Genomic DNA, 25986 nt, shown 5'->3' on the forward strand with positions numbered 1-25986 from the left:
GTGATAGAAAGATAATATCCAGCAGCCCCAGACATACATCTTATCAGTTTAGTTAACTCAGCAAATAGTAGCAGCATTTTCCTATAGCTTTAGAAGAAAAGTTCACAGGGAACTCTGATTGGCCCAGTTTGGATCACGTGCTCATTCTTGAACCAATCACTGTGGTCAGAGATTGGAGCATTCAGCTAGGTCATATGGTGGATGTGGGATCAACTCGAAAGGAAACATGTACAATTGGTTGCCCTTAGAGAAGAAGGATTCTGTTTCCAGAGGAATGAGAAAGAAGGATACTGGTCAGGGCAAAACAACCTCCACAACCTCCACAACAATAGTCTCCACTATTGTTATTTAAAGTGCCCCTTGGAGTATAACTGAGCTCTAAGAGCAAGCTGCTACTGTACAGGAACTCATATAACTCAATTAAAAAAAAACCAAAAAACCTAGTAACAGAATTATAAAAAAATGAGCTAAAGACCTGACAGACATTTCTCCAAAGAATATATAAAAATGGCCAAGAGGTATATGAAAAGGTATTCAACATCACTAATCATCAAAGAAATGCAAATCAAAACTACAATGAGATATCAGCTCACACCTGTTAGGATAGCTGTTATTAAAAAAAGGAAGTGTTGGTGAGGATGTGAAGAAATTAGAACCCTTGTACACTTAGTGGACATGCAAAATTATGCAGCTGCTATGGAAAACAGTATGGAGATTCCTCAAAAAATTAAAAATAGCACTACCACATGATCCGGCAATCACGCTTCTGATTATGTATCCAAAAGAATTGAAATCAGGATCCTGAAAAGAACTCAAATGTTCACTGCAGCACTATTCACAATAGCCAAGATGGGGAAACAACCTAATTTCTATTGACAAATGAATGAATAAAGAAAATGTGGTATATCCATACAGTGGAATATTATTTGGCCTTAAAAAAGAAGGAAATCTTGTAATATGTGACAACGTGGGTAAACTTTGAAGACATTATGCTAAGTGAAATAAACCAGTCACAGACGGACAAATATCCCATGATTCTATTTATATGAGGTATCTAAAATAATCAAACTCATTTAGAAACAGAGAGTAGAATGGTGGTTGGCAAAGGCTGGGGGGTGGGGGAAATGGGAAGATGTTGGTCAAAAGGTACAAACTTGCATTTCTAAGATGAGTAAGTTCTGGGGATCTAATGTACAGCATGGTGACTAGTTAACAATACTCTATCGTATACATGAAAGTTGCTAAGAGATTAAATCTTAAATGTCCTTACCAAAGGGAAGAAAGGGTCATTATGTGAGATGACGGAAATGTTAACTAACCTTATGGTGGTCATCATTTCACAATATATACTTTTATCAGATCATCATGTTGTACACTTTAAACTTATACAATGTTATATGTCAACTATATCTCAAAGCTGAAAAAAAAAATGAAGGAATATCTGAGGACATTTCTAGAAAATAAAACATGATTTGGTAACATTTTCTCCCACTCCCCCAAATACACGAATACAAGAAATGTTTTTTTAGTTCATTTTGTCTGCAAGTAGAGAATTGATCTAAATAGTAGACATATGCCTAAAAGAGTAACCATGCACCTAACTTGAGAATCACAGAGTACATGGACTCCACCTTCGTATGTCTTCATACAGAACCATGTTATTAAGCAGACTTTTTCTTAGTTCTTCAAAATTTTTCACCAAACTTGATAAGCTGAAGAATACAATTTAGTAATGGGGGGAGGAATTATAATGTTTAATTTTTTACTTTGGGATCCTCCCTTGATTGTCATCGTTTATTCAAATTAGTTTGTAACAGTTTCCTTTGTTAAAAGACAATTTTAGATTCTATTGGAAAATTTTAATCTGGAATTTAGATTCCATATTTTAAGACATGTTTCCTTCAATGCTTTTTTTTCTGTACATTACTTATGTTTTGAATAATATATTAATAGTATAGTAGTTCACTTTTCCTTTTTGATTACGCAAAAGAAAAAGTAGGATTCTACATGAGAGAATAGACTTTGTAATGCCTGTTTTGTCCATTCTTCATACTATCTATATTTTCTTCTCCCAGAAATTTAAATTTTTCCTGCAGGGCACTTCCAGGCTTCATAACAGTTTACTAGGGCTTTCAGAGTACTCTAAGTAAACGCATCTAATGGTATGGTATTTGCTGCTTTATCACTGACAGAGTATTCCAGAATCCATTCTCAAAGTCCCATATCTAAAGGAACTTACACCCCTTACTGAAAAAAGGAAAGAGTAGCCAAAACCCTTGCCTGAATGCCCTCATTCACTCTTTCTTCTATTGCTGTTCTCCTCTGGTGTGTTTCTGCTCCAGGGAAGTTACCCTATCAGACTTCCAAATGGAGCTCCATCTGGGATAGAAGGTAGCACGTATATTTTCTCCTATTTGCATATCCATTTTTGACTTGACAATAGTCTGAAGGGCGTGGGACCCTTGACTCTTTGCTCTTCATTATAATTATGATAATAAACAGCTTTTCTAGTTTCTCTTAAGAATGATATTCAAAGCATTTCATAATTTGTGACTTGTGAGGTATTTTGTTGGACTACTAACGAATGGATATTTATGGAAACAAATAATTTTATCTTATTACAACTTTTTCAATAATTTACATATTTCTAGTGACATAGCTATCCAAGACTCAAAAATATAAACCTGAATTGTCATGGATACATACATACAGAAGCTTACTTTATCAATTTATTATAAAACTATTTATTTTTAGTATGTAATGCAATTTAACTGAAAATACTGATGTTGTAATTGGGGTTCATTTTCTTTTTCACTAAGGTTAGCTTATTAAGCATATTGCTCCTTAATTTTTTTTAAAATTTTTTGCTCTAAAGACATTTTATTGCCAAAGGGCACAGTTTACAACTGTGTGTCAAAATGACTGATCAGCAGTCTGGGCTGACTTTTGCTTCTCTTCCTTTCTCTTGCTGATATGTCAAGTAAGGTTTATATATAACCCTCAGATAATGCTTATTATAATGTGTTAGACCAACCCACTGGGGAGCTCATAGAAATCTAATTGACCTAAGGGGGAAAAAAAAGTAAAACCTAGCTCCCCCTAAGAAGAGTCCCCAAATCTCACTGTGCTTGCTACTTTAAGGGTACAATAACAATTATTAAGAACAGACTAGAACCAAAAAGCAAATTGATTAATATCCAAGAAGGGAGTGGAAAGAGAATGAATGTATGGGTGGGTAGAACCAGACATAGATCTGGTTGTCCATGAGCAAAGAGTTGGATGAAAGGAATTGGGGAAGGTTTGGTTTGTTTTGTTTTGAGTAGGCCAAGGTTAGGTAAGACTACAATTAATTAAATTTGCTTGGATAGAACATGCTGCTGCTAGGTGCACAGGATCAAACCTGTATTAATAAGTTTAAAAATCATGAACTGTATGAAATTTAGAACTCTCTTATTCATTTTTTGTACTTTTTCTTTCCCATAGGGTTGGCCATAAAGTAAGGGATATTTTATTAAAAGATAACAGAGAAAACAAGCATTTGAAAACTGACAAATATGAAAAGAAATGATGTTTAGAATATATATATTTTGTCTTTTTTTTGTGTGTGAGGAAGATCAGCCCTGAGCTAACATTGATGCTAATCCTCCTCTTTTTGCTGAGGAAGACCAGCTCTGAGCTAACATCTATTGCCAATCCTCCTCCTTTTTTCCCCCAAAGCCCCAGTAGATAGTTGTATGTCATAGTTGCACATCCTTCTAGTTGCTTTATGTGGGACGTGGCCTCAGCATGGCCGGAGAAGCGGTGCGTCGGTGCGCGCCCGGGGTCGGTGCACGCCCGGGATCCGAACCTGGGCTGCCAGTAGCAGAGCGCGCGCACTTAACCGCTAAGCCACGGGGCCAGCCCTAGAATATATTTTTTAAAAAAAGCTTCTCCATTAACTAATGTAATAGTTAATGGGACAAAGCTCTACCAGTGGAAAAATACAAAACCGCTTTGAAGACTGTGTACTATTTATATAAAGTAACAGAATCTGACAGTGCATGAAAAATGCATCTTCACATAGGCAGAAGAGAAAACTTTGGTATAAATTGCCAGACAAGCTTCATTTTATAAATTATCACTGAAAAGTAAATGTGAGGATGTTACCTTTGTTGCAGTTAATGTGCTCAGATTAGCTTGGTTGATGTTTTTTGATAATCTGATTTCAATATTAAAATTAAACATTAGACTTGATCTTAGGTTAAATTATATATATATATTACATATGTGTATTATATATATTTATGATTCAGAATAATGGAAAAACCTTAAGCATCACAGTGCCTTAAACATAGGAGGCATCCAATATATGCTTGTTGGGTTTGCTACTGCTGAATGGATTTTCAAACATCATGGCTCACCAAGTTTTTAGTGTTATGAATTTGACAGCAACATGAAAATGTCAGCATAAACTACTCCACTATTTAGATGTCTAAATAATTTAAGAATCACAGACAGGAATTGCTATTTGGCATAAACGCTATAGTAATTTCTGCACGCTCTGTTTCCTTGGAGAAACGAGGGAAGAGGCAGCTTGGTGGATGCTAAATTTTTACAAAAGAACCATGGGCTTATCCAACAGCATTGATCAAATAGGTATAGGTGGACTACTAGGCTAGAGATAGAAAGAACTTGGAGTTTAGTGCAGTGTGAGCTTCCCTGTAATGGAAGGATGTGGTAGGACAGCTCAGGAGTCAGGGGAAGCTCTACACAGATAATGTGCATTTGGGCAAGTCCAGAGGATGATCCTGAGTCTGCCAGGTAGCGTGGGAGAGGGGTATAAGGAGGAGTGGTGTAGCCGACCTGTCAGGGCTCCACCTATATCCCTATATCCCTTCAGCTCATTTTGTGAACATTGGCCAACTTACAACTCAATGCATCTGTATCTCTTTGCTTGAGAACTTCCTCTGGCTGCTAGAGCCCTGCGTGGCAGCCTGGAAGTGTTGGTGAATAGCGCCTTCCCCTCTCAGTAGCCCTCAACCAATGACTGACAAGAGTTGGTGTACAAATTCCCTGGCTCCCTTGGCCTTCTAAGGGGTAACTCTGGGGAGCGGGTTTTACATCATGTCACAAAGTATCCTGGTGACCTGAAGCTCCAGGTGCTCACTCGGGTAACTTATTAACATCCTCATTGTCTTTCCCCTTTCCTGTCTCAAGTCCTACTTTCCTTCCCTGTTTCCTGGGATAATTACCAAACTGCTTGCACTCAAATTCTTGTTTCAGGGTTTGTTTTCAGGGGAACCCAACTTCAGACATTTAAGACATTTCAGAGTGAGTGGCCACCATGTGCAAAGGCGTTTTGGAGTTGCCCTGTCAAGACATTGCCCAGCTCAAGCCCTTCTCTTGAGAAATGGGAAACCAGAGGTCTGGAAAGACTGATGCCTCATCCAGTGTCACAAACAGTAGAAATAGACTTCTACCCTCTGGACTCCAAATTTAGTGTTCTTGGCACTATTCAACATTTCAAAATTTTTTCTGTAATAGAGATAAAGATTAAGATAGAAATACTACAGTTTTGACAAAACCCTTTCTGCTTAGTTTTGAAGACATTCAGCTATTTTATATTGGTGTTTTTGTTGATATCTTTCATAAACAAGGAGTTTGGCTATATTATAGGTCCAGTGAATGGAATTTCAGGAACAATCAAAACCTAACAAGTACAGTAGCAAAGCATTAAAGATATTCTTGTGGAAGAAGAGCTTCATTTCATGGGAAATCAAAAGGCCACGCCAAAGTAATTGGGATTTTGCAAGACAGCGCCTAACAGAATTACAAACATGAGTGAAAGTGGTATGTGACAAATGTAGTCAACCATGAAATGTAATAAAAATTTATTGTAAGTTGTAGTAATATTATTAATTATGTTGTTTAAAGCCTCAGAGACATGCTCCAAATACTTGCATGTTTTGCTGCAGATTTAGAAATCAGATGTTGTACCTGTAATCTCATTAACTCATATTATTCCAGAGCTTTGTTTGAAAAGCCTCTTAATAACTAATGCATGGAATAAAGGGCACTTTGTAATTAAAAGATAAGTTAAGAAAGATCCACTTTGAAATCATTAGTAAAAAGGTAGAATCGAAATCAGAGCTCAAAGGGCAGAGTTACTTTCATCCCCTAAATTAAAAACTAAATTTTGTGGCCGGCCCCGTGGCTTAGCGGTTAAGTGCACGTGCTCCGCTACTGGCAGCCCGGGTTCAGATCCCCGCTGCCCACTGATGCACCACTTGTCCGGCCATGCTGAGGCGGCGTCTCACATACAGCAACTAGAAGGATGTGCAACTATGACATACAACTATCTACTGGGCTTTGAGGGGAAGAAAAAAAAAAAAAGGAGGAGGATTGGCAATAGATGTTAGCTCAGAGCCGGACTTCCTCAGCAAAAAAAGAGGAGGATTGGCATGGATGTTAGGTCAGGGCTGATCTTCCTCACAAAAAAGAAAAAAAACCTAAATTTTCACAATCAGCTTGTTACAATCATTTTGCACATTAAAATCCATCTTACATATGAATTTCAGTATCTTTTATGTTTATGTTAAATGCTCAAATTATTTGTAAATTGTGCAAGAATATCAGAATCCCACTCAACGAGATGCTATTTATAAACAATTCTGAAGCTAAGAGCACTAAGTCGTAATACTTTCATGATTAAATCATTGAAGCTATCAGAGTAAGAATCAGAAACTTAAGAACATGCCAACAGCATAGCTTCTTTAGTTTTTTGTGGAAATTTTAATTTTACATGTCAAAGTTAAATGTATCATGTTCAATGTACTTGATTTGGGTTCTTGTAAATATAAAAAGGTAAAAATTGGATATGCATAATCTTTGTATTTCAACATGAATGAACACCAGACAAATGAGCTGGACATGAAGGGTCTTATGTGCCTACTTTTGAGTATGGAAACTAATTAATTTGAATATGATATAGTCCAGCTCAGGCATACCTCCCTGAACCCCAAGATGTTCCCACACAGAGCCAGTTGCTTTATTCCTCTAAGCTCATAGCTTGTTTACATTTATATTATAGTGCTTTTCACCCTAAAGCATTTATACAGTATATTAATACACAGTGTTTTCCTGTATAAGTATAGTTGTGACTCAACTGTTAAGCATTAGTTCAGTTTATCTTTACTCTTGCTGCTTATATCTCAAGTCTGGCACATAGCAGAAGCTCAGTAAATGTTTGGGTGAATGAATGAATGAGTGAATGAAGGGATATGTTAATTTAGAGCAATCATTGAGGAAAGTTATATGCCTGTTTGCTTTAAAGATACCATGACATTAAAATATTTTCAAACATGATTCTAGGATGGATTGGGAACTAAATTTAGGGAGATGTCAGGATGCCATATTGAAGAAGGGGAGGAGAAAAGAAGGGGTTGAATTGGAACAAATTAGGAGAATGAAGAAGAAAAAGGAAGTAACTCTACTTTCAGGCACTACACCATTTCCATTGGAAATGAAAGGCAGTGTAGAGTAGGGATTTAAAACACTGGAGCCTAGGTTGAAATCACGTCCCTGCCACCTCCTAGCTATGTGATTTTGAGGAGGTTTCCTGTCCTTCAGTCTCTTCATCCATAATTCGCTTCATAGGGCTGATTATACTAAAGCATAAGGCTGCAAGTAACAGAAAACCTCTTCGTTACTTAAGTGACAAAGGCATTTAGTTATCTCGTATATAGAAGTCTTAGAGGTAATAGATTCTAGGTCGGTTCAACAGGATATGAGGCCTCTGGGCTGCCATGTCTGTTTTTCTTTTGGCCTTTCACTCATGGCTTCAATATTATGATATAGCTCCAAGCGTTCTCTTCTCAAATAACAGCATCCCAAATAACAGCATCCCAAAGGTGGGGAACAAGTGGAGGGACAGTAGGTGAATTGGCAAGGGGGTTGCAAGAGAACTTGGTGTCTTTCTCATTTTTCAGGAAGGGAACTCTTTCCCCAAACCCCCACATCATTTCTTTCCCTTATTGATGAGAACTAATGTAAGGAAGGCTTATTATTTCTTAGCCTTTCTAGCAGAAGGACAAGTAAGAAAGAGCTTGAGAATGGCAGTTGAGTAGCAAGCCAAAAGTATATGTCACTGTTGCTATAAGGAATATTACTGCTTAGCATCATGCCTGGTACAGAGTTGATATTATTATTATCATCAAATACTTATTATTCGATAAGTATTACTATTATTTTTGTAACTACTCTGGACTGCACTGAAGAGAATAATTCCAATATAAGTTATGGTTTTCCATGGTAAAATAGGCTACTTCCTACCACTTAAAATATTTTTATAAATGATTTACAAACTCAGACATTACTGTTATTATCCTTTTAGTATTATCTCCACCCCCACTCTCTCTTTATCCCACCCCCCTCTATTTTTGTGCAAATTGCCAACTAGGAGAAGTAGTTTGTTCCTGTGCTAGGACTGAAATGTAAACACTGGTTTTTCTAGAGTATCAGTTAAGGTGAGTGGAAATTTTTGTTTTAATTATTTTTAATATATCCTCAGGAATTAAGGTTGAATTTTACCTGAGAGCTTCACAACTTATAAAACTTTCATTGCAGAAAACCTCTTGAGATAATACCTTGACACAGAGCCATTTCTATGTGGACTGTTCAGCTAACGGGAAAATTCATCTAATATGCTCTTCCCATCAATTTACTCTTTGAGAACATCGCTTATTTCAGTTACGACACGAATAGTGGTGAGAGAGGACAGCATTTGGGGAAGATAAAATGGCATGTATTCAGGAAATCAAATAAGGGTACCAAAGAGGTAAACAAGACAAAATGAAAAATAACCTCTAGAGAAGAGAGAGGAGGATGAAAGTAATAAAACCTACAACCAAGTTCGTTATGCCAGCAAATTAAGAGACCCCTTCAAATGTACTAAGCACAAGACTTTATATTATACAAGTTATAATATACTAATATATTATACTATATTATAGTATTATGGTATATTATAGTATAGCATAATATAGTATATATACTATATACTAGTATAACGTGCAAAGTCAGGAGCCTTGAGCAATAGTATTTTTCATGTTTGTAAGTAGAAAAACAAATATTTACATTTAGAAAATCAATTTTTATATTGCAGCAAGCAGAAATGTACATGATTGTTTGAAATGTATGTCATCAATATACTGAAGAGATCAGTGGGCCAATTAGAGAAAGAGAGACTCTCCTTAGGGAAAGCTGATGTGATTTCGGCCTCATAAATAGTTGAAATATTGGGAAAATGGGACTATAATCCAGACCTATTGTGTGTATGTTATACTTTGTTTTGTTTTTAAACAAAACAAGCTTTATTGAGAGATAATTTACGTATCATAGAGTTCACCCATTTAAATTATACAGTTTAATGGTTGGACCTATTTTTAAGTGAACAAACTGAAAAAAAAAGCGAAAAGAAAAGAGAATGCTTAGAAACTGCTGATTTCCAATTAGAAGTTCACGTAAATACTGAAAAATCAATTAGAGGACAAATTTTTCATTTAAAAGCAGCAAGGAAATTACAAGTAATATTTATGCACTGCATTTTTCTCGATGTCTTGAGTTCAGGCACCCCTAGTGTGTGCACAGGGTCACCTACCCGGGAATGGAAATGCTCCTCAGATGCCTGGGAGCAAATAGAAACAGACAGGGGAAGCTGGGTGGAGAAGGAAGCCAAAGAGACCTTTGATGTGGAACCAGGTGTGTGAGTTTGAGAAAGGAGGTTTTGTTGCCATGATTCATTTTAGTTTTTCCTTGATTTCTAATACTTCCTCTTTGCAAAGTTCCATTGTCTATTTCTAATTGCATAATTTCCTTAAACATATATTTCCCACTGTTTAAATAATGTAAAAATGTTACTTTCCTAAAAATAATACTTGAAATGTATCATCCAAGCCTGAAACTTCCTTTTGGACATTCTACAGAACTCTTGAATCTTTTGCCTGTGAGTCCTTCAGGGACTTATCACCGTAAGGAACTGATGAGGATTACAGCTCAAAGTCTTGTGCTATTCCATGTAGAAAATTAAAAAGAAATAAGAGAATAACCATCCTATTTCAAGAAAAAAAAGATTAAAATCATTGGAATTGCTCAGCCAATTTACCAAGTTTATGTTGACATGGTTGCCAAATATATTGTCTATAATCCCACTAATGAATCTTAAAAATTCAGTTATTGTTTCTTCGTTTTGTTGTTATGCTTAGACAAGCTTAAGTATTTACTTAAGTACTTAAGGTAATCTGTTCACTTTATTTATTCAACTATTAGATTTTTATTTGACGCTAGTTCTTTGTACAAGGGAGAAGCTATATCAAACGTAATAGATTTTTTGCTTTAGTCCAAAGCCATGAAAATGGTGGCAGTTAATCTTTATTTCTTTGAAGTAATCTTTTTCTTCTTTGTTTTTTTTGGTGTGAATTTCAATACCTTTTTATTAGTTTTAAGGAAAATCTACAACATAAAAAATAACTTTTGCATTATTAAGCACATGCTTGGAGCATTTTGTTGACCTCAACTCTATAAGAAAAATTTACCTTTGTGTCTAGAGGTTTAAGAAAAATTTGGGGTTAACCACTAAAAGATGAAGAATCAATATTTGTTTTCTATAATTGACAAGGTTTGGTTTCCTTCCTCTAGTCTTGCCCCATTCTGACCCATTTTCTATACAGATACTAGAGTCATTTTCTAAAACACTATACTCCCACACTTCAAAACCTGAAGACCTCCCCCACCACATCCACTTTAATGATACAGTTCAAACATCTTAGTTCAAACTATCACCATCCACCCCAGCCTACTCTTTTGCCATACAAAACTACTTCCTGTCTTCCAAAGGCACCATGGGCCCTCTTACTTCCTTGCCTTTACCATGGCTATTCTTACTATCTAGAGTGCCTTTCTCTTATTTCTGTGGCTAAAGTTACTAAATTCTTGTGCTTCCAGAAACTGCTCAGATGTTACATGTCTCCCTGTGGTCCAGACTGAGAGGCCACCTCCAGAAGCTCCCCATCCTGTGCTCCCATTAGCATTTGGTGCATATCCCCATCTAGACGTGGATTAAGGAGCAAACCTGGGAGTACGTACCTGGACCCTGTTGTATGATGGGCATTTGAATTTCCTTAGACATCTCATAAAACTCCTGGAAATGTCCTAAGGAAGACGATATTACATTTAATAGAACTCCTCCAAAGAGGACTAAGATGTGCGGTTGGGAAGAATTGATTGAAAAGTAAGTAGGGGTGAAGAATGAAAATCCCGGGGCCGGCCCAGTGGTGCAAACAGTTAAGTGCACGTGCTCCACTGCAGCAGCCTGGGGTTCGCCGGTTCGGATCCTGGGCACACACCGACGCACCGCTTGTTAGGCCATGCTGTGGCGGCGTCCCATATAAAGTAGAGGAAGATGGGCACGGATGTTAGCCCAGGGCCAGTCTTCCTCAGCAAAAAAGAGGAGGATTGGCATCGGATGTTAGCTCAGGGCTGATCTTCCCAAAAAAAAAAACAAGAAAAAAGAAAATCCCCAAGAAGTAGGTTCCAATCCCAAGATGGTCTTAGCCCCAAACTACCTTCTCAGGCATATGAGTCTGGGTACCTGTGACACTTTCATGTTACCAGGTGGAGTGTCAATATTTGCTGTCAGAGCTGAATGACTCGGGGCAATATAAGAGAAGTGGGGCCTAGCAATCTTAAATCATTCCCCACATGACACTTAGCCACTCCCCCAAAGTAAAGTTTAAAGGATTAATCCTTGTTGAGCCACTAGCTAAAGAATTTGTGTTTTTAGCTTGTCTAGGAGGCTGTCTTCCCAATCTTGCCTTTAGTCTGGCACTTACCATGCTTTGTTTTCTCAAGTAATCTGCGTATGTGTTCCATCATTGTATGGACTACACATTAATCTCTTTGTATCCTCAGCACCTGGCATAGTGCTGAACATATACCAGATAGAAGGAGTTGATCGAATTAAGAAATCTGTCTAGTTAGCCCAGTTAATTAAGTCACTTTTAAATGATGTGTTCATAAATTTGCTAAAATCTTAAATCCATGGTGGGGCTGTAGGTATGGCATCAAACAAATTCTAGGCCTAGAGAAATAAATTTCTGTAATTCCTTAGCAAACAATAAATAATATTTGTGTTATATATTAATAGCCCTTGAAATATGACTCTATTTCACTCTACTGAGAAAAATAAAGCAGATCTAAAATTTGCTGATGTTTTTCGTTTTGCCTAAAGAGAAGCATATGCTGAGGTATATCTGGCCCAGATGTTTCACAGCATAAACTCCTGTAGAACACAAACTCTCCATTTACATCTATGATTCCACATGGCTCTAGGTAAGTTTGGTCTCTTAGGCTGTCCCCTTATACAGACCCTGTACTATTAGGCAATATTCACTTTCTATTCAAAATAGGTAATGCTAAAAGTGCTTTATTTGTGGCACACTGGAAATGGATGGAAACAATCTAGGAAGGAATTAGTCTTAAAATCTAAATTGTTAGCTCTGGAAAGAAGTCCCCAGAGCATCAACATCACTCTTATTTTATACGTTTTCCTGAGGCCTAGAGGAGTGAGACGCCCTGACAAAGTTCACACTGCTACTTAGTGTTACAGCCTGGAGAAGAATCTAGCTGCCTTGGCTTCCATACTAGTTCCAGTCTGCATAATCATGTCTCTGTGTCTTCTTCTTCCACCCTCCTCTCTGCCCCCTATCAGAACTGGAGGTGACAGATGGCAGGATTTGTGTGAAGAAGGGAATAGGGAACTGAAGGGACTGAGAATTTGCTGTCCAATGGCAAGATGCCAACAGAAGATGACCTGACAGGTCCAAAAATAAGTTTTGGCTCCAAGTGAATGCTTGAGGAGTCACTAACATAATTCAAGGAAGCTGAAAATTGTCATAATTGATAATTTCAGAATTTTTGGATTGAGCTAAGTGTGTTCCTATAAGGTTATGTTTATGATGAGTTCCTTTTGTTGACTTCCTTTTCTGTTTGCCTCTTGCCCATCTTCCTGTTGTGAGGGTTTAGGGACTTTTCAAATTAGATTTTCCCCCAACTGCTTTGGTGCCAGGTTGACAGCTCTAGAAACAGAAGTTCTTTATTTTCTGGCTACTAATCCAAAGAGCTTAGTTCCAGGTATTGGCTCTGATCTTCAAAGTCTCGAGTGGCTTAGATTCTGGCAAACTCAGAAACGTATGTTACTTTTATTCAGTAGCCGGCCAGTCTGATAGCATTCAGTTCACTCATTGCTTTTGCCAGTCAATATTGTGGCAAAGATCACAGCCACATTGAGTGCCACAGGATTGCCGCTATCAGAGACTGAGATGACAGAGATTCCAAGGCATTTGGATTCTTCACTCTATGGAGATAGTGATTGTGAGAAAGAAAAAAAGCCTTAATAATATTTGAAAATATGAAGCAATAGGCCTCATTTAGAACAGATTGTGGATTAATTATACATGAACAGAAGATCCTTTATTCACAGTTGCTGTTTAAGGGATTTTATCAGACCATTTGGATGGGCCTATAATAAAAGAGTAATATAGGATTGCAGTTTGGTTAAATATCAGCAATGAAATTTTAATCAAAATATTTAAAATATAATAGAGAGAAAGAGAGAGTAATTGAGAGAGGCACACATACAACACACACACATGAGCACCAACTTTTAGAGGTAGTAGGCAAAATAATGAGGTCATAAAGAAAGAAGAGTGGATCAGAGATGGTGTTAAGAGCTACTAAGTGACTGTAGAACATATAGAACATATAGACGAGTATTTATCTGAGTTTGGGTCAAGGATGGCCTTCCTTTAGCATAACATCTATGGTGGGAGCTACAAAGGAAATGACTGCTAGATTTGAATGTATAAATGATAGAAATTTCTTATAAGTAACAAAAAGAACACAAAATTAAAAGACAAGTGGAAAGCTATAAAAATACTAGCAACTCATATGACAATGGATTAATACCCTTAGTATAAAAAGAGCTGTTATGAATTAATAAGAAAAATAAAACTCTAGTGTAAAGAAGAAGCAATTTACTAGAATTACAAATGGCCACAGGAAAAATGGAGTTTTATAAGTTACCACATAAATGCACAATAGCTATCTTTTTCTGATCAACTTGACCAAAAATTAATTTAAGTTAATGATATGCCTGGTTTTGTCAGTGACTCAGTAATAAGGACATTTTTATGTGTTGCTAAGGAGCATGTAAAATGGTATACGATTTCTGGATAGTAAATTGGAAACACCTATCAAGAGCCTGGAAAAATATTCATGACTTATGAACCAATGATCCTTCATCCTAAATTGTATCTTAAGGAAATAATCAGAGATGTGTACAAAAACGTGTGATCAAGTATATCCATGATAGCATTATTTATAACAATAAAAATGGAAGCAGGCTGATTATCTTACAGTGAATAAAATAACACAATAGAGTTCTATATAACCATTTAATTATATTTTTAAAGAATATTCAATAGCATGGAGATCAGTTCATGATGCGATAATCATATGAAGCTATATGTAAAGTACGATTCCTAAAATACTTGGTGAAATTTCCAAAATCACATTGATAATGATTTATGAGTAATGGAATTATAGGCATTTTTTATCTATTTCTTTATACTTTAACGATTTAAAAAAATTTTATGCATTGATATAATCAAAGAAAAACAATAAATATATTTTCCCCAGCTTTATTACACACAAAAACATTACTAATTTTGAGTGTGTAGTTTGATGAATTCCAGCAATTATATACAGTTGAGTAACTGCCATCACATTCAAGATAGAGAACATTTCCATCACCCTGAAAAGTTCCTCATGCCCCTTTGCAGTCAATTCCGTCCCCAAACAATGTCTGGCAACCACTGCTCTGTTTTCTGTCACTATTATTTTGTCCTCTCTAGAATTTAATATGATTTAGAGATTCATCTATGCTAAAGTATATGCCAATATTCAGTTCTAAAGATTATATTTTGAAAGAATACTCAGTACATGGTTCACTCCAAGAATTAACCTCGGGATGAAGAGACCATAGGGCGTAATGAAAACAAGAAGAGATATTGAGGCTGGAGATTTTGGATAAGTCATCTACATTTTCTGATTCTCAGTTTGTTCATCTGTAAAATGAGGTTGATAGTGACACCTTCCCTACCCATACTTCAGCATCATTATGGTTAACAAATCAGAATATGCTTGTTAAACCACAGGTCCCATGTGAAGCATGAGCATCAGTTTCTGTTTTAATTATTATTGTGAGTGTGATTATTATTGCTGAAGTGTAGGTCAGTGTCCCTCTCCCTACAAAAGGAGATTTGCCTTTATATAAAATAGAGACTTACCTTCATAAAGGCATATTCTGACATTAAGTTAAGCCCTTAATGAATTGCCATCATGGGAGATATTTGAAAATGGGCCAGACTGTCACAAGTGGCAAATGATTGAATTCTCTAGCATGAGTTATTTTCAGATTCAAGTAATGGTATCCATACTTGTTTCCCTTTTCTTCTTTGGCTTTTCTTTTCCAAATCCTTCTGTGTTTAGAGCTTGGTGTCTACTAGCAGGTTAGAATATGAGAATGTCCTCCTTTTATTAGTTTTTTGGTATCTAAATAAGTAATTCTTAGATTTTTCAAGGCAGTGGAGTTAAGATTTGGGGAAATAAAAAGGCCCTGAAAAACCAGTAATGTTCAAACCAGTTTGCAGATAAGCACTAGGCACCATGAGATCCTTTTAAATGACTTGAAAGAAATGATTCAACGTATATGTCTAGGTTATTCATTCCTCATTTATTCATTCTACAGTTGCCAAATTTTGATTGAGTTTCCATGATGTTCTAGACATTCTGTAGGACCTGAGATACAGTTGATAATTGCTTTAACAGAAATTACAGTCGAGTGGGAGATGAGGACCAAAAATAAATAAACCAACCAATTAAATATTTACAAATTCTGATAAGTGTAAAAAGAATTCAGGCAAAGAGCTACAGTGGGTGATGAAGGAGGGCTAGAGAAATCAAGAAAGGACTGTAGGGAGAATATACTTGAGCAGAGACCTGAAGCATGAGAAAGAGCTAATCTTGAGAAGAGCTGGAGGAAGGAGCATTAGGAGAAGAGAGAACATCGTATGTAAATGCCCTGTGATAGGAAATATAGGAACTAAAACAAATCAATGTGGCTGAACATGATGAGTGGGGAAAGGTCCAGAATTGAAGCTGGAGAGTTAGGCGGGATCAAATCAGTCGTAGCCAAGATTACAGACCAAGATGAGTTTGAGTTTTGTCCTGACTCCATGGGGACAATGGCATGGTTTTACTCAAGAGGCTGCTTGATCTGTTTTAATCTTGAGTGTTTTCATAAAATTGAACTGATCGTTCTCTCCTCTGATCTATAGCCAACAATTAACTTGCAAAGAATTTAATTAAGATGCAAGGAAAAAATACATACATTAAAGCTTTATCTACCTATTATTTTCTAAAACAATAATTTCTCAAGATTTTCTTTTTGGGATAATTTCAGATACTATAGAAGAGTATAGTTCTTTCCTCTATTATCATCTCTCCACTTCTTTGCTGGGGAAGGCTTCCAGGGACACCTGGGGGTCCCATGCAGGCAACAAGATACCCCATGCCAGCACATGGGGGTGGCTTTGGCTAGATTTAGAATAACAGCAGTCAGAATCTGATTTATTAGCCAATTTAGAAGCTATTGTAAATGAATTCTTCTTTGGTACCTTAATTTTCTAGCTTAATAGCTTCAAGTCAGTAGTAAAGTTTTGATAATACTTTGTTTTGTTTTCTCCCCAAATGCTTTGTGCATTTCATATGAAGGTAAAGTAACCTTGAATAATCATCATAATTTTATTTATATGACTACCCAGATACCTTTAATATTTACTTACTATCATTGTTATCAGGTTTTCTGGCCAAGTATATCTTTGTGTGATTGTAACCTCCTGTTGCCTTAGTAAGTATCTAGAATATTGTCTTTCAGTCATGAAGAATGATCAATCATGGTTTTAAAATATATCTAACTAGAGTATCTGAAACTAATTAAATTGCCTTAAAATTAGATTTTATTTTTTATTTATATATTATAAAACATTATGCAATATATCATGAGTTTATATTTGAATTAAAACTATGGATCTGAAACTTACTGTGTGAACGTGGGCAACTATTTAACCTTTCTGTGCCTCATCTCGAGAATGCAGGCACGGATAAAAGTAGGATAGTAAGAATGAAGTAAGTTCGTATATATATATATAAGAACTTACCCCACATTTGCAAGAATCATGTGAGTCCTTCAGGAACATTCATTTTTCTACTTAATAAATACTATGTCCCTGGCATTGGGTTATATATATATATATGTGTGTGTGTATGTGTGTGTGTGTATGTGGCATACCAAATGAGTAAGGACAAATCCTTGTCTCACCAGAGAGGCCTGAGCTTCGTGCCCAGCACAGGCTGCCCCGGCAAGATGGAACTGGAGAGTAGGGAAGGGATGTGGAAGTCAGCAGCAAGAGTATAAGAATCCCAGAGCCTTTGGCCCTTCTGTGCTCTGCAGGATTCTCATGTTAAAGTTAGATCCACTGAGTTACTTTTCCTCTTTTCAGATTGTATCAGTGATCAAATACTACCTTCCTTTTGGAATGCAACAGGAAATTTGTGTAAATCTTTTTCTTTTATTTATATTGGCAGCAGCATATTGTAGTGGGTAAGAAAAAAAGATTATAGAATCAGATGTGCAGACTACAGAATCAGATAGATGTGGATTCAAGTCCATTTACCATCCATGTGACCTTCTGCAAGTTTCTTAACCTCTCTGAGTCTGTGGTTCCCTGAGGCTATTTTCTCATCTGTAGTATGAGGATAATAATGCTGCAAATTTCATAGGTTTGTTGTGAGAAGTAAATGAGCTATACACTTGAAAGGCTTAGCACACTTTAGCACATAGTAAATGCTCAAAGTTATCCACCATCATCTTAACATTATTATAATTAGTCACTATGTTTATTTTTAAATGAGGATTCTTTAGTTATATGAATTGCCCAATGACTTAATGTAGGTTCAAACCCAGTTGTCCCTGATTTCAAAATCCATGTTGTTTGCGTTGATTTTATGCCTCCTCGTGAGAAAAACAAAACAAAACAGAAACTAGACCAACGCCTCTCAAAAACTAAAATCATGTAATACCACTATTAATAAACATAAAAATGAAAAGCTCGTGGTTGTTAAAAATATGATAGCAGAGTAAACATCCACAGTGATACATTTCACAAAAGGCTGATGGTTTTCATTAGCTTTCTGCATTAAAATCCTGTACCACTCAGAGCTCCTGCTTTGAGGATTTTCCAGATCCCGGCATATCTGTTTCCCAGGTAAGCTGACCTCATGGTTCAACCCAGGGCTCGCATTAATGTCAGAGCCTGGATGCACAAGGTGGGTGTGCAGCTGGGGCAAGCTCTCCGCTGTCACAGGCGGCAGTCAGATGGTGTTTGGGAAAGTGCGCGTGAGGCTTGAGGTTGAGCTTCTGTCTTATTTGAGCATGCATTGGCCAAAAGGTCTGACTTAACGCTGCACTGATAGCAAGGAAATGCTGAGCTTCCCTCCAAACCACGCAATTTGTTCAAGCAGTAGTTGGAGATTCACTGCTTAAATCCCCTCCTCAAAAGGTATTCATTCGTGAGTTCTGGTATTCATAATGGAAAGTTATGTGAAATACCTACATTCTGTGTGTGTGTGTGTGTGTGTGTGTGTGAGTGAGTGATATCTAGGTTCAGAATGGAGAACATCTACAATAATGAATTGCATTGCAGATATTAGAAGAAGGCTAATATTAAGTGGTTTAGAAATGCATGTCAAATTCCTGTATTTTTTAACAAGCCTCCATGGACTCATTAAAATTTCGGAATCATACAAAAAATAATCATCCCCTTTCTGAATGAAAGTTTTAGGGTTTCAAAGCTTGAATGAGGATGTATTTTAGCTCCTGGTTTTTGAATATTTGTGATACTTTTGTGTGTGTATATATGTAGGATTTCTATGTTTGGTGAGACAGAAGCTGCTTATATACCTTAGCGTTTTCCAAAGTGAAACATTTTATGTATTAAGGATTTTTACTTTATTAGTGGAATCTCTGATCCTCTGTCAGCTGCAGAGAGGAAAGCAGTAAGGAAAGCCACGTGCGTTTCACTTCTCCCACGTTCTCTGCAGCTTATCTGCTTACTGGAAGAAGCAAAGGAAGAAATGCAGGTGTTCATTTCGCTTTGCTTTTCCTAGAGCAGCAGCTTTGGGAAAGACAGCATATATGACTTCGTATTGGAAATAATAAATTACTAAGAGTTTTTGAGCTCTTACCATGTGTTGGTTCTTCTTCTAAGGGCTCTGCACATATTAGCTAATTAATTTCACAGTATTCCTTTGGCATAGGGAGGATTATAATCCCCAATTTGCAGATGAAGAAACTAAAGCACGGTGAGGTTAAGAAACTTCCCAAAGCTACACGAAATGCCAAAGCTGGGGTTTAAATCCAGGCCATTGAGTCTATAGCCTGCGCTCTTAAACACCATGCCAGTGGTGTCAGTGAAAGAGGTAACGGTCATCATCATGATCCTCATAATTACATGGAAGTGTGTTTTTATTATATAAGCACTGTGCTAATTACTTTCAATCATTACTTTTAAAAACTAGAGGTGGAAGTCGTTGCAGATCCCAATTTACAACATGGAAACTAAGGCTCTGAGAGGTTAAGTAACTGGCCCAGGGCTACACAATTGGTAAGAGGTGGGATTTGAGTTTGAATCAAGTCTATCTGACTATAACCTAGCAGATGAGGACAGGGAGAATGTAGCACAAGGTCCAATCCCTGCCCATTTCTTGATACAAGCATAGGCTTCCCATTAGCCAGGGCTTATCACTACCTCCATTACAAGAGAGAGTCTAAAAAAGAAAGTTACAACACTTCAAGCTTCAGATACGATGGAGGTTACTTTGTAGCAGAGGTTCTATTTGTCACACTCACTTTGCTAGTGTGTGTGTGTGTGCGTGCGTGCGCATGTGTGGTCAGTGATTCCTTAAACTGTGTGTTGAGTAAACCAGTTAATTCATGAAGAAAAGTTTTAAAAGAAGCTAAATTATTAGTGAGTCTCCCCTCAAATCTCTCTAAAGGACATTTATGAGAAGTAATTCAAAGAATTTAAGAGGATTAGGCACTGTTCTATTTAAAGTGCCCCTATAACATAATATTGACTATTATCATTAAGCCCTGAAGAGGGTTTTTAACTAACTCCACTCTATCATGTGCGGAAGGATTAAAGGTCCAGCATGTCCAGTGTGAAGAGGAGGTGTGAGCAGAGCTTGTTGCCTGTCTTGATACATTTGGAGAACCATTCTCTGGAAGAGAAACTCGACTTGGAGGTTACAGGGAGGCACATTTCACCTCAGTCTTAGGAAGAACTTTCTGTCAACTAGAGCTGTCCAAATGGAATGGGCTGCCTCAGAAACTCACCTGCTCTCTCTCACTGTGGGTGTTCATGCAGAGGGGGGACAGCAGTCAGGGAAGCCAGTGGCGAGATCCCAGTATTGGGGGAAAAATGGAATAGACAGCTAATTCTGAGATCTTTTCATTCTACACAGAATAAATGCTGTTTAAGCTGCTTAACAAAGTGAGTCATTTATTTTTAAATATTTTAATGTATTTTAGAATCTATTGTCTATAAAAGGTGCCAAAAAGTGAAAAACATCTTAAATGAAGAAAAGTTATTTCATCTATTTCAAGAATGTATATTTGGAAATAATTAAAAACTGTTCTGAAAGTCAATGGAATCTGTAAAGAGATTTAATATTTTGGGAAATATTATGGAAGCATCTAAAAATTCCTAAAAATTTTATAGCTGTATTTGACTGTGGTTAAATGGAAAAAACAGAAAAAGCATGGTTTTTTGACAAAAATGATAACTTTCCATAGAGTTCACAACACAAATAATTTTCTGATAAAAATGGTGAATTATCAAACACAACAAAGCTAATAACTGAGCAAATCATAAAGAGAGCAGGATGTTAATATTGAGATTATAAAATATTGAGGCAGATGAAGTTATCTACAAAGGCTCACCATTGGGCTGCTCCTGGTATTTTCCTTGGATGCTTGAATATCATCCTTGTGTACTACATACACTGCATTCATGTATTAGAGCCTGAAAATGTCCGTTCAATTAATATCCAGGTACCTATGAATTTCAATGTTAAAATAACAGACTGTGAAAAATTACATTGGAGCATTTTTTGAGTGTTGTGTACAGAAAACACCTTTCAGCAGGTGGCTTTGGAACACTCTGAACTACCTGGTCAATGGGTCATTTCCTTTCTGTTTTCTTAGATTTCATGGGTCAGCTCCTTTTATATCTGAGGGGTATGAAGGAAGACAGTGTTCAAACTGGTGCGATGCTACATTGAGGCTGCCATGATTTTTTAAAGAGAGGGAACACGTTTTTCAAAAGGAAGGAAGGAAGAATATCTATACTTCGTCTAATTGTTGGCATTGAGACAGCTCCAATCTTACCATGATTCTTAAATTTAGCATCACTTACACAGGAAATAAAAGATGCAGATGATCAGTGGCAAGTGGGCTTATGTAGCATGGGAGAGAATTCATTTGTTCAAAGGCAGGCTTTGGAGTGCAAAGATGTGATGTGCTTGGTTTGCTTTTTTAGGAAACTGAAAGCTGATAGGGTCGTGGCAGACTTTTAAGCCTGCTAGAATTGGTTCTGTAGGTTTGTAAACATCCACATTCATAACATTTGTGAACAAGCATTTTGAATGTTTAAGATGCTAACTGCTGGGGCTGGGCTAGCTGCTCTCTGCTCTCTCCTCATTAGACTCCTCTCTAAAACCCAGGAAGGCATCATTCCATGTGAAAATTTCATTTCTTCAAAGTGGGGGGTGGGGTCCTGAAGACCCTACTTCAGATGTTTTGATAGCAAACAATTCTGGCACAAACTACTCCAACTATGGAAGAAAAACCTCCTCTCACCCACCAGCATCCTTCTTCGATCTTCACCTCTTATGCAGTGTAGTCTCCAAATCAATTCTCCAGAGGTTCTGTGCTTCCCTCCTCTAATTGCCATTAGAGAGGGCTCTGAATCCTCCTCCGTCTCCATTCCTCCGAGTTCCTAACTATTCACTTTGACCAAAGTTTTTCAGTAAAAATGAAAGGGGCTTGGAGGATCAAAGGCTGTGTGTTTTCAGAACGATGCTGTTATTTTTGTGGGGTCCTCAACAGTTTGGAACAGTGAGGGCCAGGGAAGAGGTGACTGCAGTGTTGCAGCATTTTCATGGAGCAGACTTCTCACACCGCAAGGGAACCACTTAACAGCATTTAATAGCTTAGAGAGGCTGGAGCCTTAGCCCCACTCAAGGCACATCTTGGGATCTGCTGAATACCACTCTGCAGTATAGCATGAGGCAACTCATGCTGCCCTCGGACTCCCCTGCCTTTCTCTTTACCCCGTTTATTAAACTCATGGTAACTCATTGGAAGCCTTCAGGTTTAATCTGCCTTGCTTGACTTCATTACCTCCTACTGTTAGTAGTCACACTTGTGCATACTTCATGGAAATTATCAGTGCGGTCCCCCCTCAACATCACGTGCTGCCAGAAAATAATCATGGTATAAGGGACTTAGTATGTGCCAGGCACTGTTCTCAGTGTGACGCTGATATTAGTTGCTTGAGTCTTCACAACAACCTTAGGTGTGTGGTTTCATTTTTGTCTTCATTGAGTAAATTGCCCCAAGGCCAGGGTCAGAATTAGAATTTAAACCATGCAGCCTGATTCCAGAGTTCATGGTGTTCACTACTGCATCAATGTCACACCAAAGAAATACTCTGAAAGGCATGCTAAGCATTTCTTCTTCAAAGTCTTTCAGTTCAACTCTTATATAAGGTTAAATTACCAGAAAACCGAGGCAGTGGCTTTATTGTTGTGGCCCCTTAATTACTAATTAATTAAGAAAGAGAAGAGAAGAGAAAGCTTGTCTTTGCAGCCTAATAGACCGGTTTCAATCCAAACTCAGGTTTTATTAGTTATGTGATTTGGGTCTGTTACTCATTTCTCTGGACCTCACTTGCTTAATCTATGAAGTGGGGATATGACAATAGCATCTACTTCATAGGCTTGTCATTGACATGAACTTATGTAACGCACTTAGAGTGCCTAACACAATGCCTGACACATACATGTTAGCTGGGTTTATTTTAAAGCTACCTTTAATCCTTTATGGAAATAGAACAGTGACAGAAAATGAACCAACTGTGTGTGGGGTATATTAAAGTGATATTGTTTAGTAGAAGATAATCAGATGCATGAATTTTATTATATAAGGCAAGTTAGTGGTCTGGATTCGCCAGTGGACTAGATTTTCTGCAATAGTGTCCTTAGATCTGTAACACAGGGCCATTGTGAGGGAAATAGTGTTGGAATGCAGTGTGCTGGGTATTTATTACACTCTGGGGAGGACCCGTGTTGTCTCAAATTCTGAATTACAGCAGGGTCCCAGTGTATCATGCCTGCTTCAGAATGTGTATTAATCATGGAGCTGGGATTTACCAATCTCTTTGAGTTAATTACAAATGGAAAATAATTATAATCATAGGGAGGGGCATAAAGAGGAAAAATGAATAAGATGGCAGTGCTCTAAGGATGTGGGGATTCTCCTGGGCAGCATTCGGTCAACTGCACTGCTGAGATCTGTTGCCTGGGGGGAAGGGGGGGGTTCACATGGGGGTTGTGACATGAACTTCTTCCTCTTCCCAACTGCGGGAACTTCACCACTCTAAGGGAAATTATCCAATGTCTACCTTCAAATTGAAAAGTTCCCCTTTATTCTCTCTCACCACAGGAGCCATAAAGACTACACACGCCAATGCAGCAACTGTCTCTTAAAGCCATCCTTAGAAAATGATGGGCGGGGTATCCCCACTTCAGGAAACTCCATCTTTTATAGAAAGCATCCCACGCGGTACCTTAAGGGTTAATCTTTTGTTGCAAAGAAAGAGTATCAAGTAGCTTTCCAAGAGGGGCTAACCCCCAATTTAGAAACTTCCGTTTCTAAAAGGTAAGCCAAACATACATTAGTTTGCACTGCTTTCTATGAAAGGAATAACTTGCTGCTCCCAGTGTGTGTGTGTTAGATTGCTTCTCTATCTATCTGCCTATCTATAATCTGTATAATATATGTATCAGGGTGAGGACCGTTAATCACAGTTAAGAAGAACCCCAGAACACGACAGAGATCCCTTTTACCATAGGTCCATTGTACAATTGCTCTCAATTTATAATGTCACATAAATCGAAAGGGAAGTGTTTATCTTATCATTCAGAGGCATCCCTTCTCCTTCTGTGTCCTAGCCCCTCCCCCTGTGCCAGTTTCCAGCCCCTCAAAGATGCTTTGTGCAAGAAAGTGCAAGTTCCCCATTCTGGCTTTATTGATGTTCCCTTTTCCTCTCCTTCTGGCTCCCCCCGAAACCAAGCGAGCAGAGCAAATGGCCCGGGTTCTCCCCCAACGCCTGACCTGCGTTTACTGGGAGGAGAGCGGGAGAGGGAGCGCGCATTCCGAGCAGGCTGCTCTGACTCCGACCACAGCCTGTATCGTGCAGGCTGTCCCTCTCCTTCCAAACCGTGCATCCCCTCCCCGAAGCAGCAGGCAGTGTGCCTCCATTCAGCCACATTTGGTATGCATGAGCACGGCTGCAGGAAGAGGGGAGGTGGCTTTCTTAAGAAGGTTCAGTGGCTTAGGCAACGCCACTTGACTAGTCTCCCAAGTTCCAGGAAGCCTCTGCCCTAACGGAATTTGCAGGTGTGGAGACGACCATGGGATGCCAGGGCCGTGGGAGGCCATTTATTTTCTAGGCGTTGCTGAGGTTTGCAGTTGCTGGTTCTCCCGGTGGAATTTGGAAGGGGTCATGAATCAAACTGATGCTCCTCGACCCCTAAACTGGACCATCCGGAAGCTGTGCCACGCAGCCTTTCTCCCATCTGTCAGACTTCTTAAGGTACTGTAACTTGCTGCTTTGAATGACTCTAATTGTGCTTTTCAGGTCTAAATATCCAACTTTGTACTTGGGCTGGGACACACCTTTTGGGGAGCACAGATGCAAATGCATGCAGTTCTGGCTCTGTTGCCCAAGGCTGGGGAGAGGTTCTCAGTGCCCCTCACCCCATGGTGTCAGGGAGGAGAGGATGATCTGAGCCACATTTGAGAATGAGATTATGGGCGTAGAGAATGGGCTGCCTGAGTACCCCCCACCAAACATCCCTAAAATAGAATTAATTGACTTCTCTGGGAGAATGGGAACAGCAGTGGGAGTGAAATCTCTTACTCCCGTGTCTTTGGCTCCTGGGTTTCTTTTCCCTCCCTGGGGAAGCCCTTCGACCCACTTTCCCTTTAAATGGAACCTGAGAGAACAAAGGATTCTCCTCATTATTTTAAAAGGCTTGTGTCCTTAGGTGGTCGCTCAGGTAAAGACAAAGAATGGACCTCATCAGATTGTGACTTTTTTGGTGTCCTTGTTTTTAAAAAAGGCATGATAATTTTAGTCTCCTAAGTGAAGTCAGTAGTGGGAAACTATTGTTAAATATATACTGAACGTACGCCTCCTGCTTTCTCTGTAGCTCTGAGTTACACAAAAGAATGGTACTACACCTGAGCTAGAATTGCTACCTGGTGTCTGCAGCACTTCTCTTTCTAGAAGCAAATACATTAAAGATACTGAAAAAGTCCCTACAACTCTGTAATAATTCACCGTCATCATCTGCCTGGTAGGGAAGGAAACACAAATAAAATTTAAAAGGTGTAGAAAACAAGTATTTCTCCCCAGAAAAGAGAATGTGGTTAACACTTATTTGGGAAAAGTGCATATCTCTGAATGTCCTTGAAGTTAAAAA

The 25986-nt window shown here is 38.1% G+C and overlaps 1 protein-coding gene across 14 annotated transcripts in view; it reads left to right on the plus strand.

Moving 5' to 3' along the window:
• The window catches only part of TRPM3 (transient receptor potential cation channel subfamily M member 3), an 806860-nt gene that overhangs the window by 259972 nt on the left and 520902 nt on the right, over positions 1-25986 (plus strand). For 8 of the 14 annotated variants that reach the window (XM_004440605.3, XM_087444497.1, XM_004440607.3 and 5 more), the window contains exon 1: positions 24869-25094. The exons of the other annotated variants lie outside the window; for them this stretch is intronic. In XM_004440605.3, coding sequence (XP_004440662.1) covers positions 24918-25094 — 177 coding nt within the window. In that variant the 5' untranslated portion in view covers positions 24869-24917. Of the gene's footprint in view, positions 1-24868; positions 25095-25986 lie in introns of those variants that run through there. 14 annotated transcript variants of the gene reach the window in all.

Source organism: Ceratotherium simum, chromosome 20, assembly GCF_057802395.1.
Source record: "Ceratotherium simum simum isolate JZ-2026a chromosome 20, ASM5780239v1, whole genome shotgun sequence".
In the NCBI taxonomy this organism is placed as follows: Eukaryota; Metazoa; Chordata; class Mammalia; order Perissodactyla; family Rhinocerotidae; genus Ceratotherium; species Ceratotherium simum.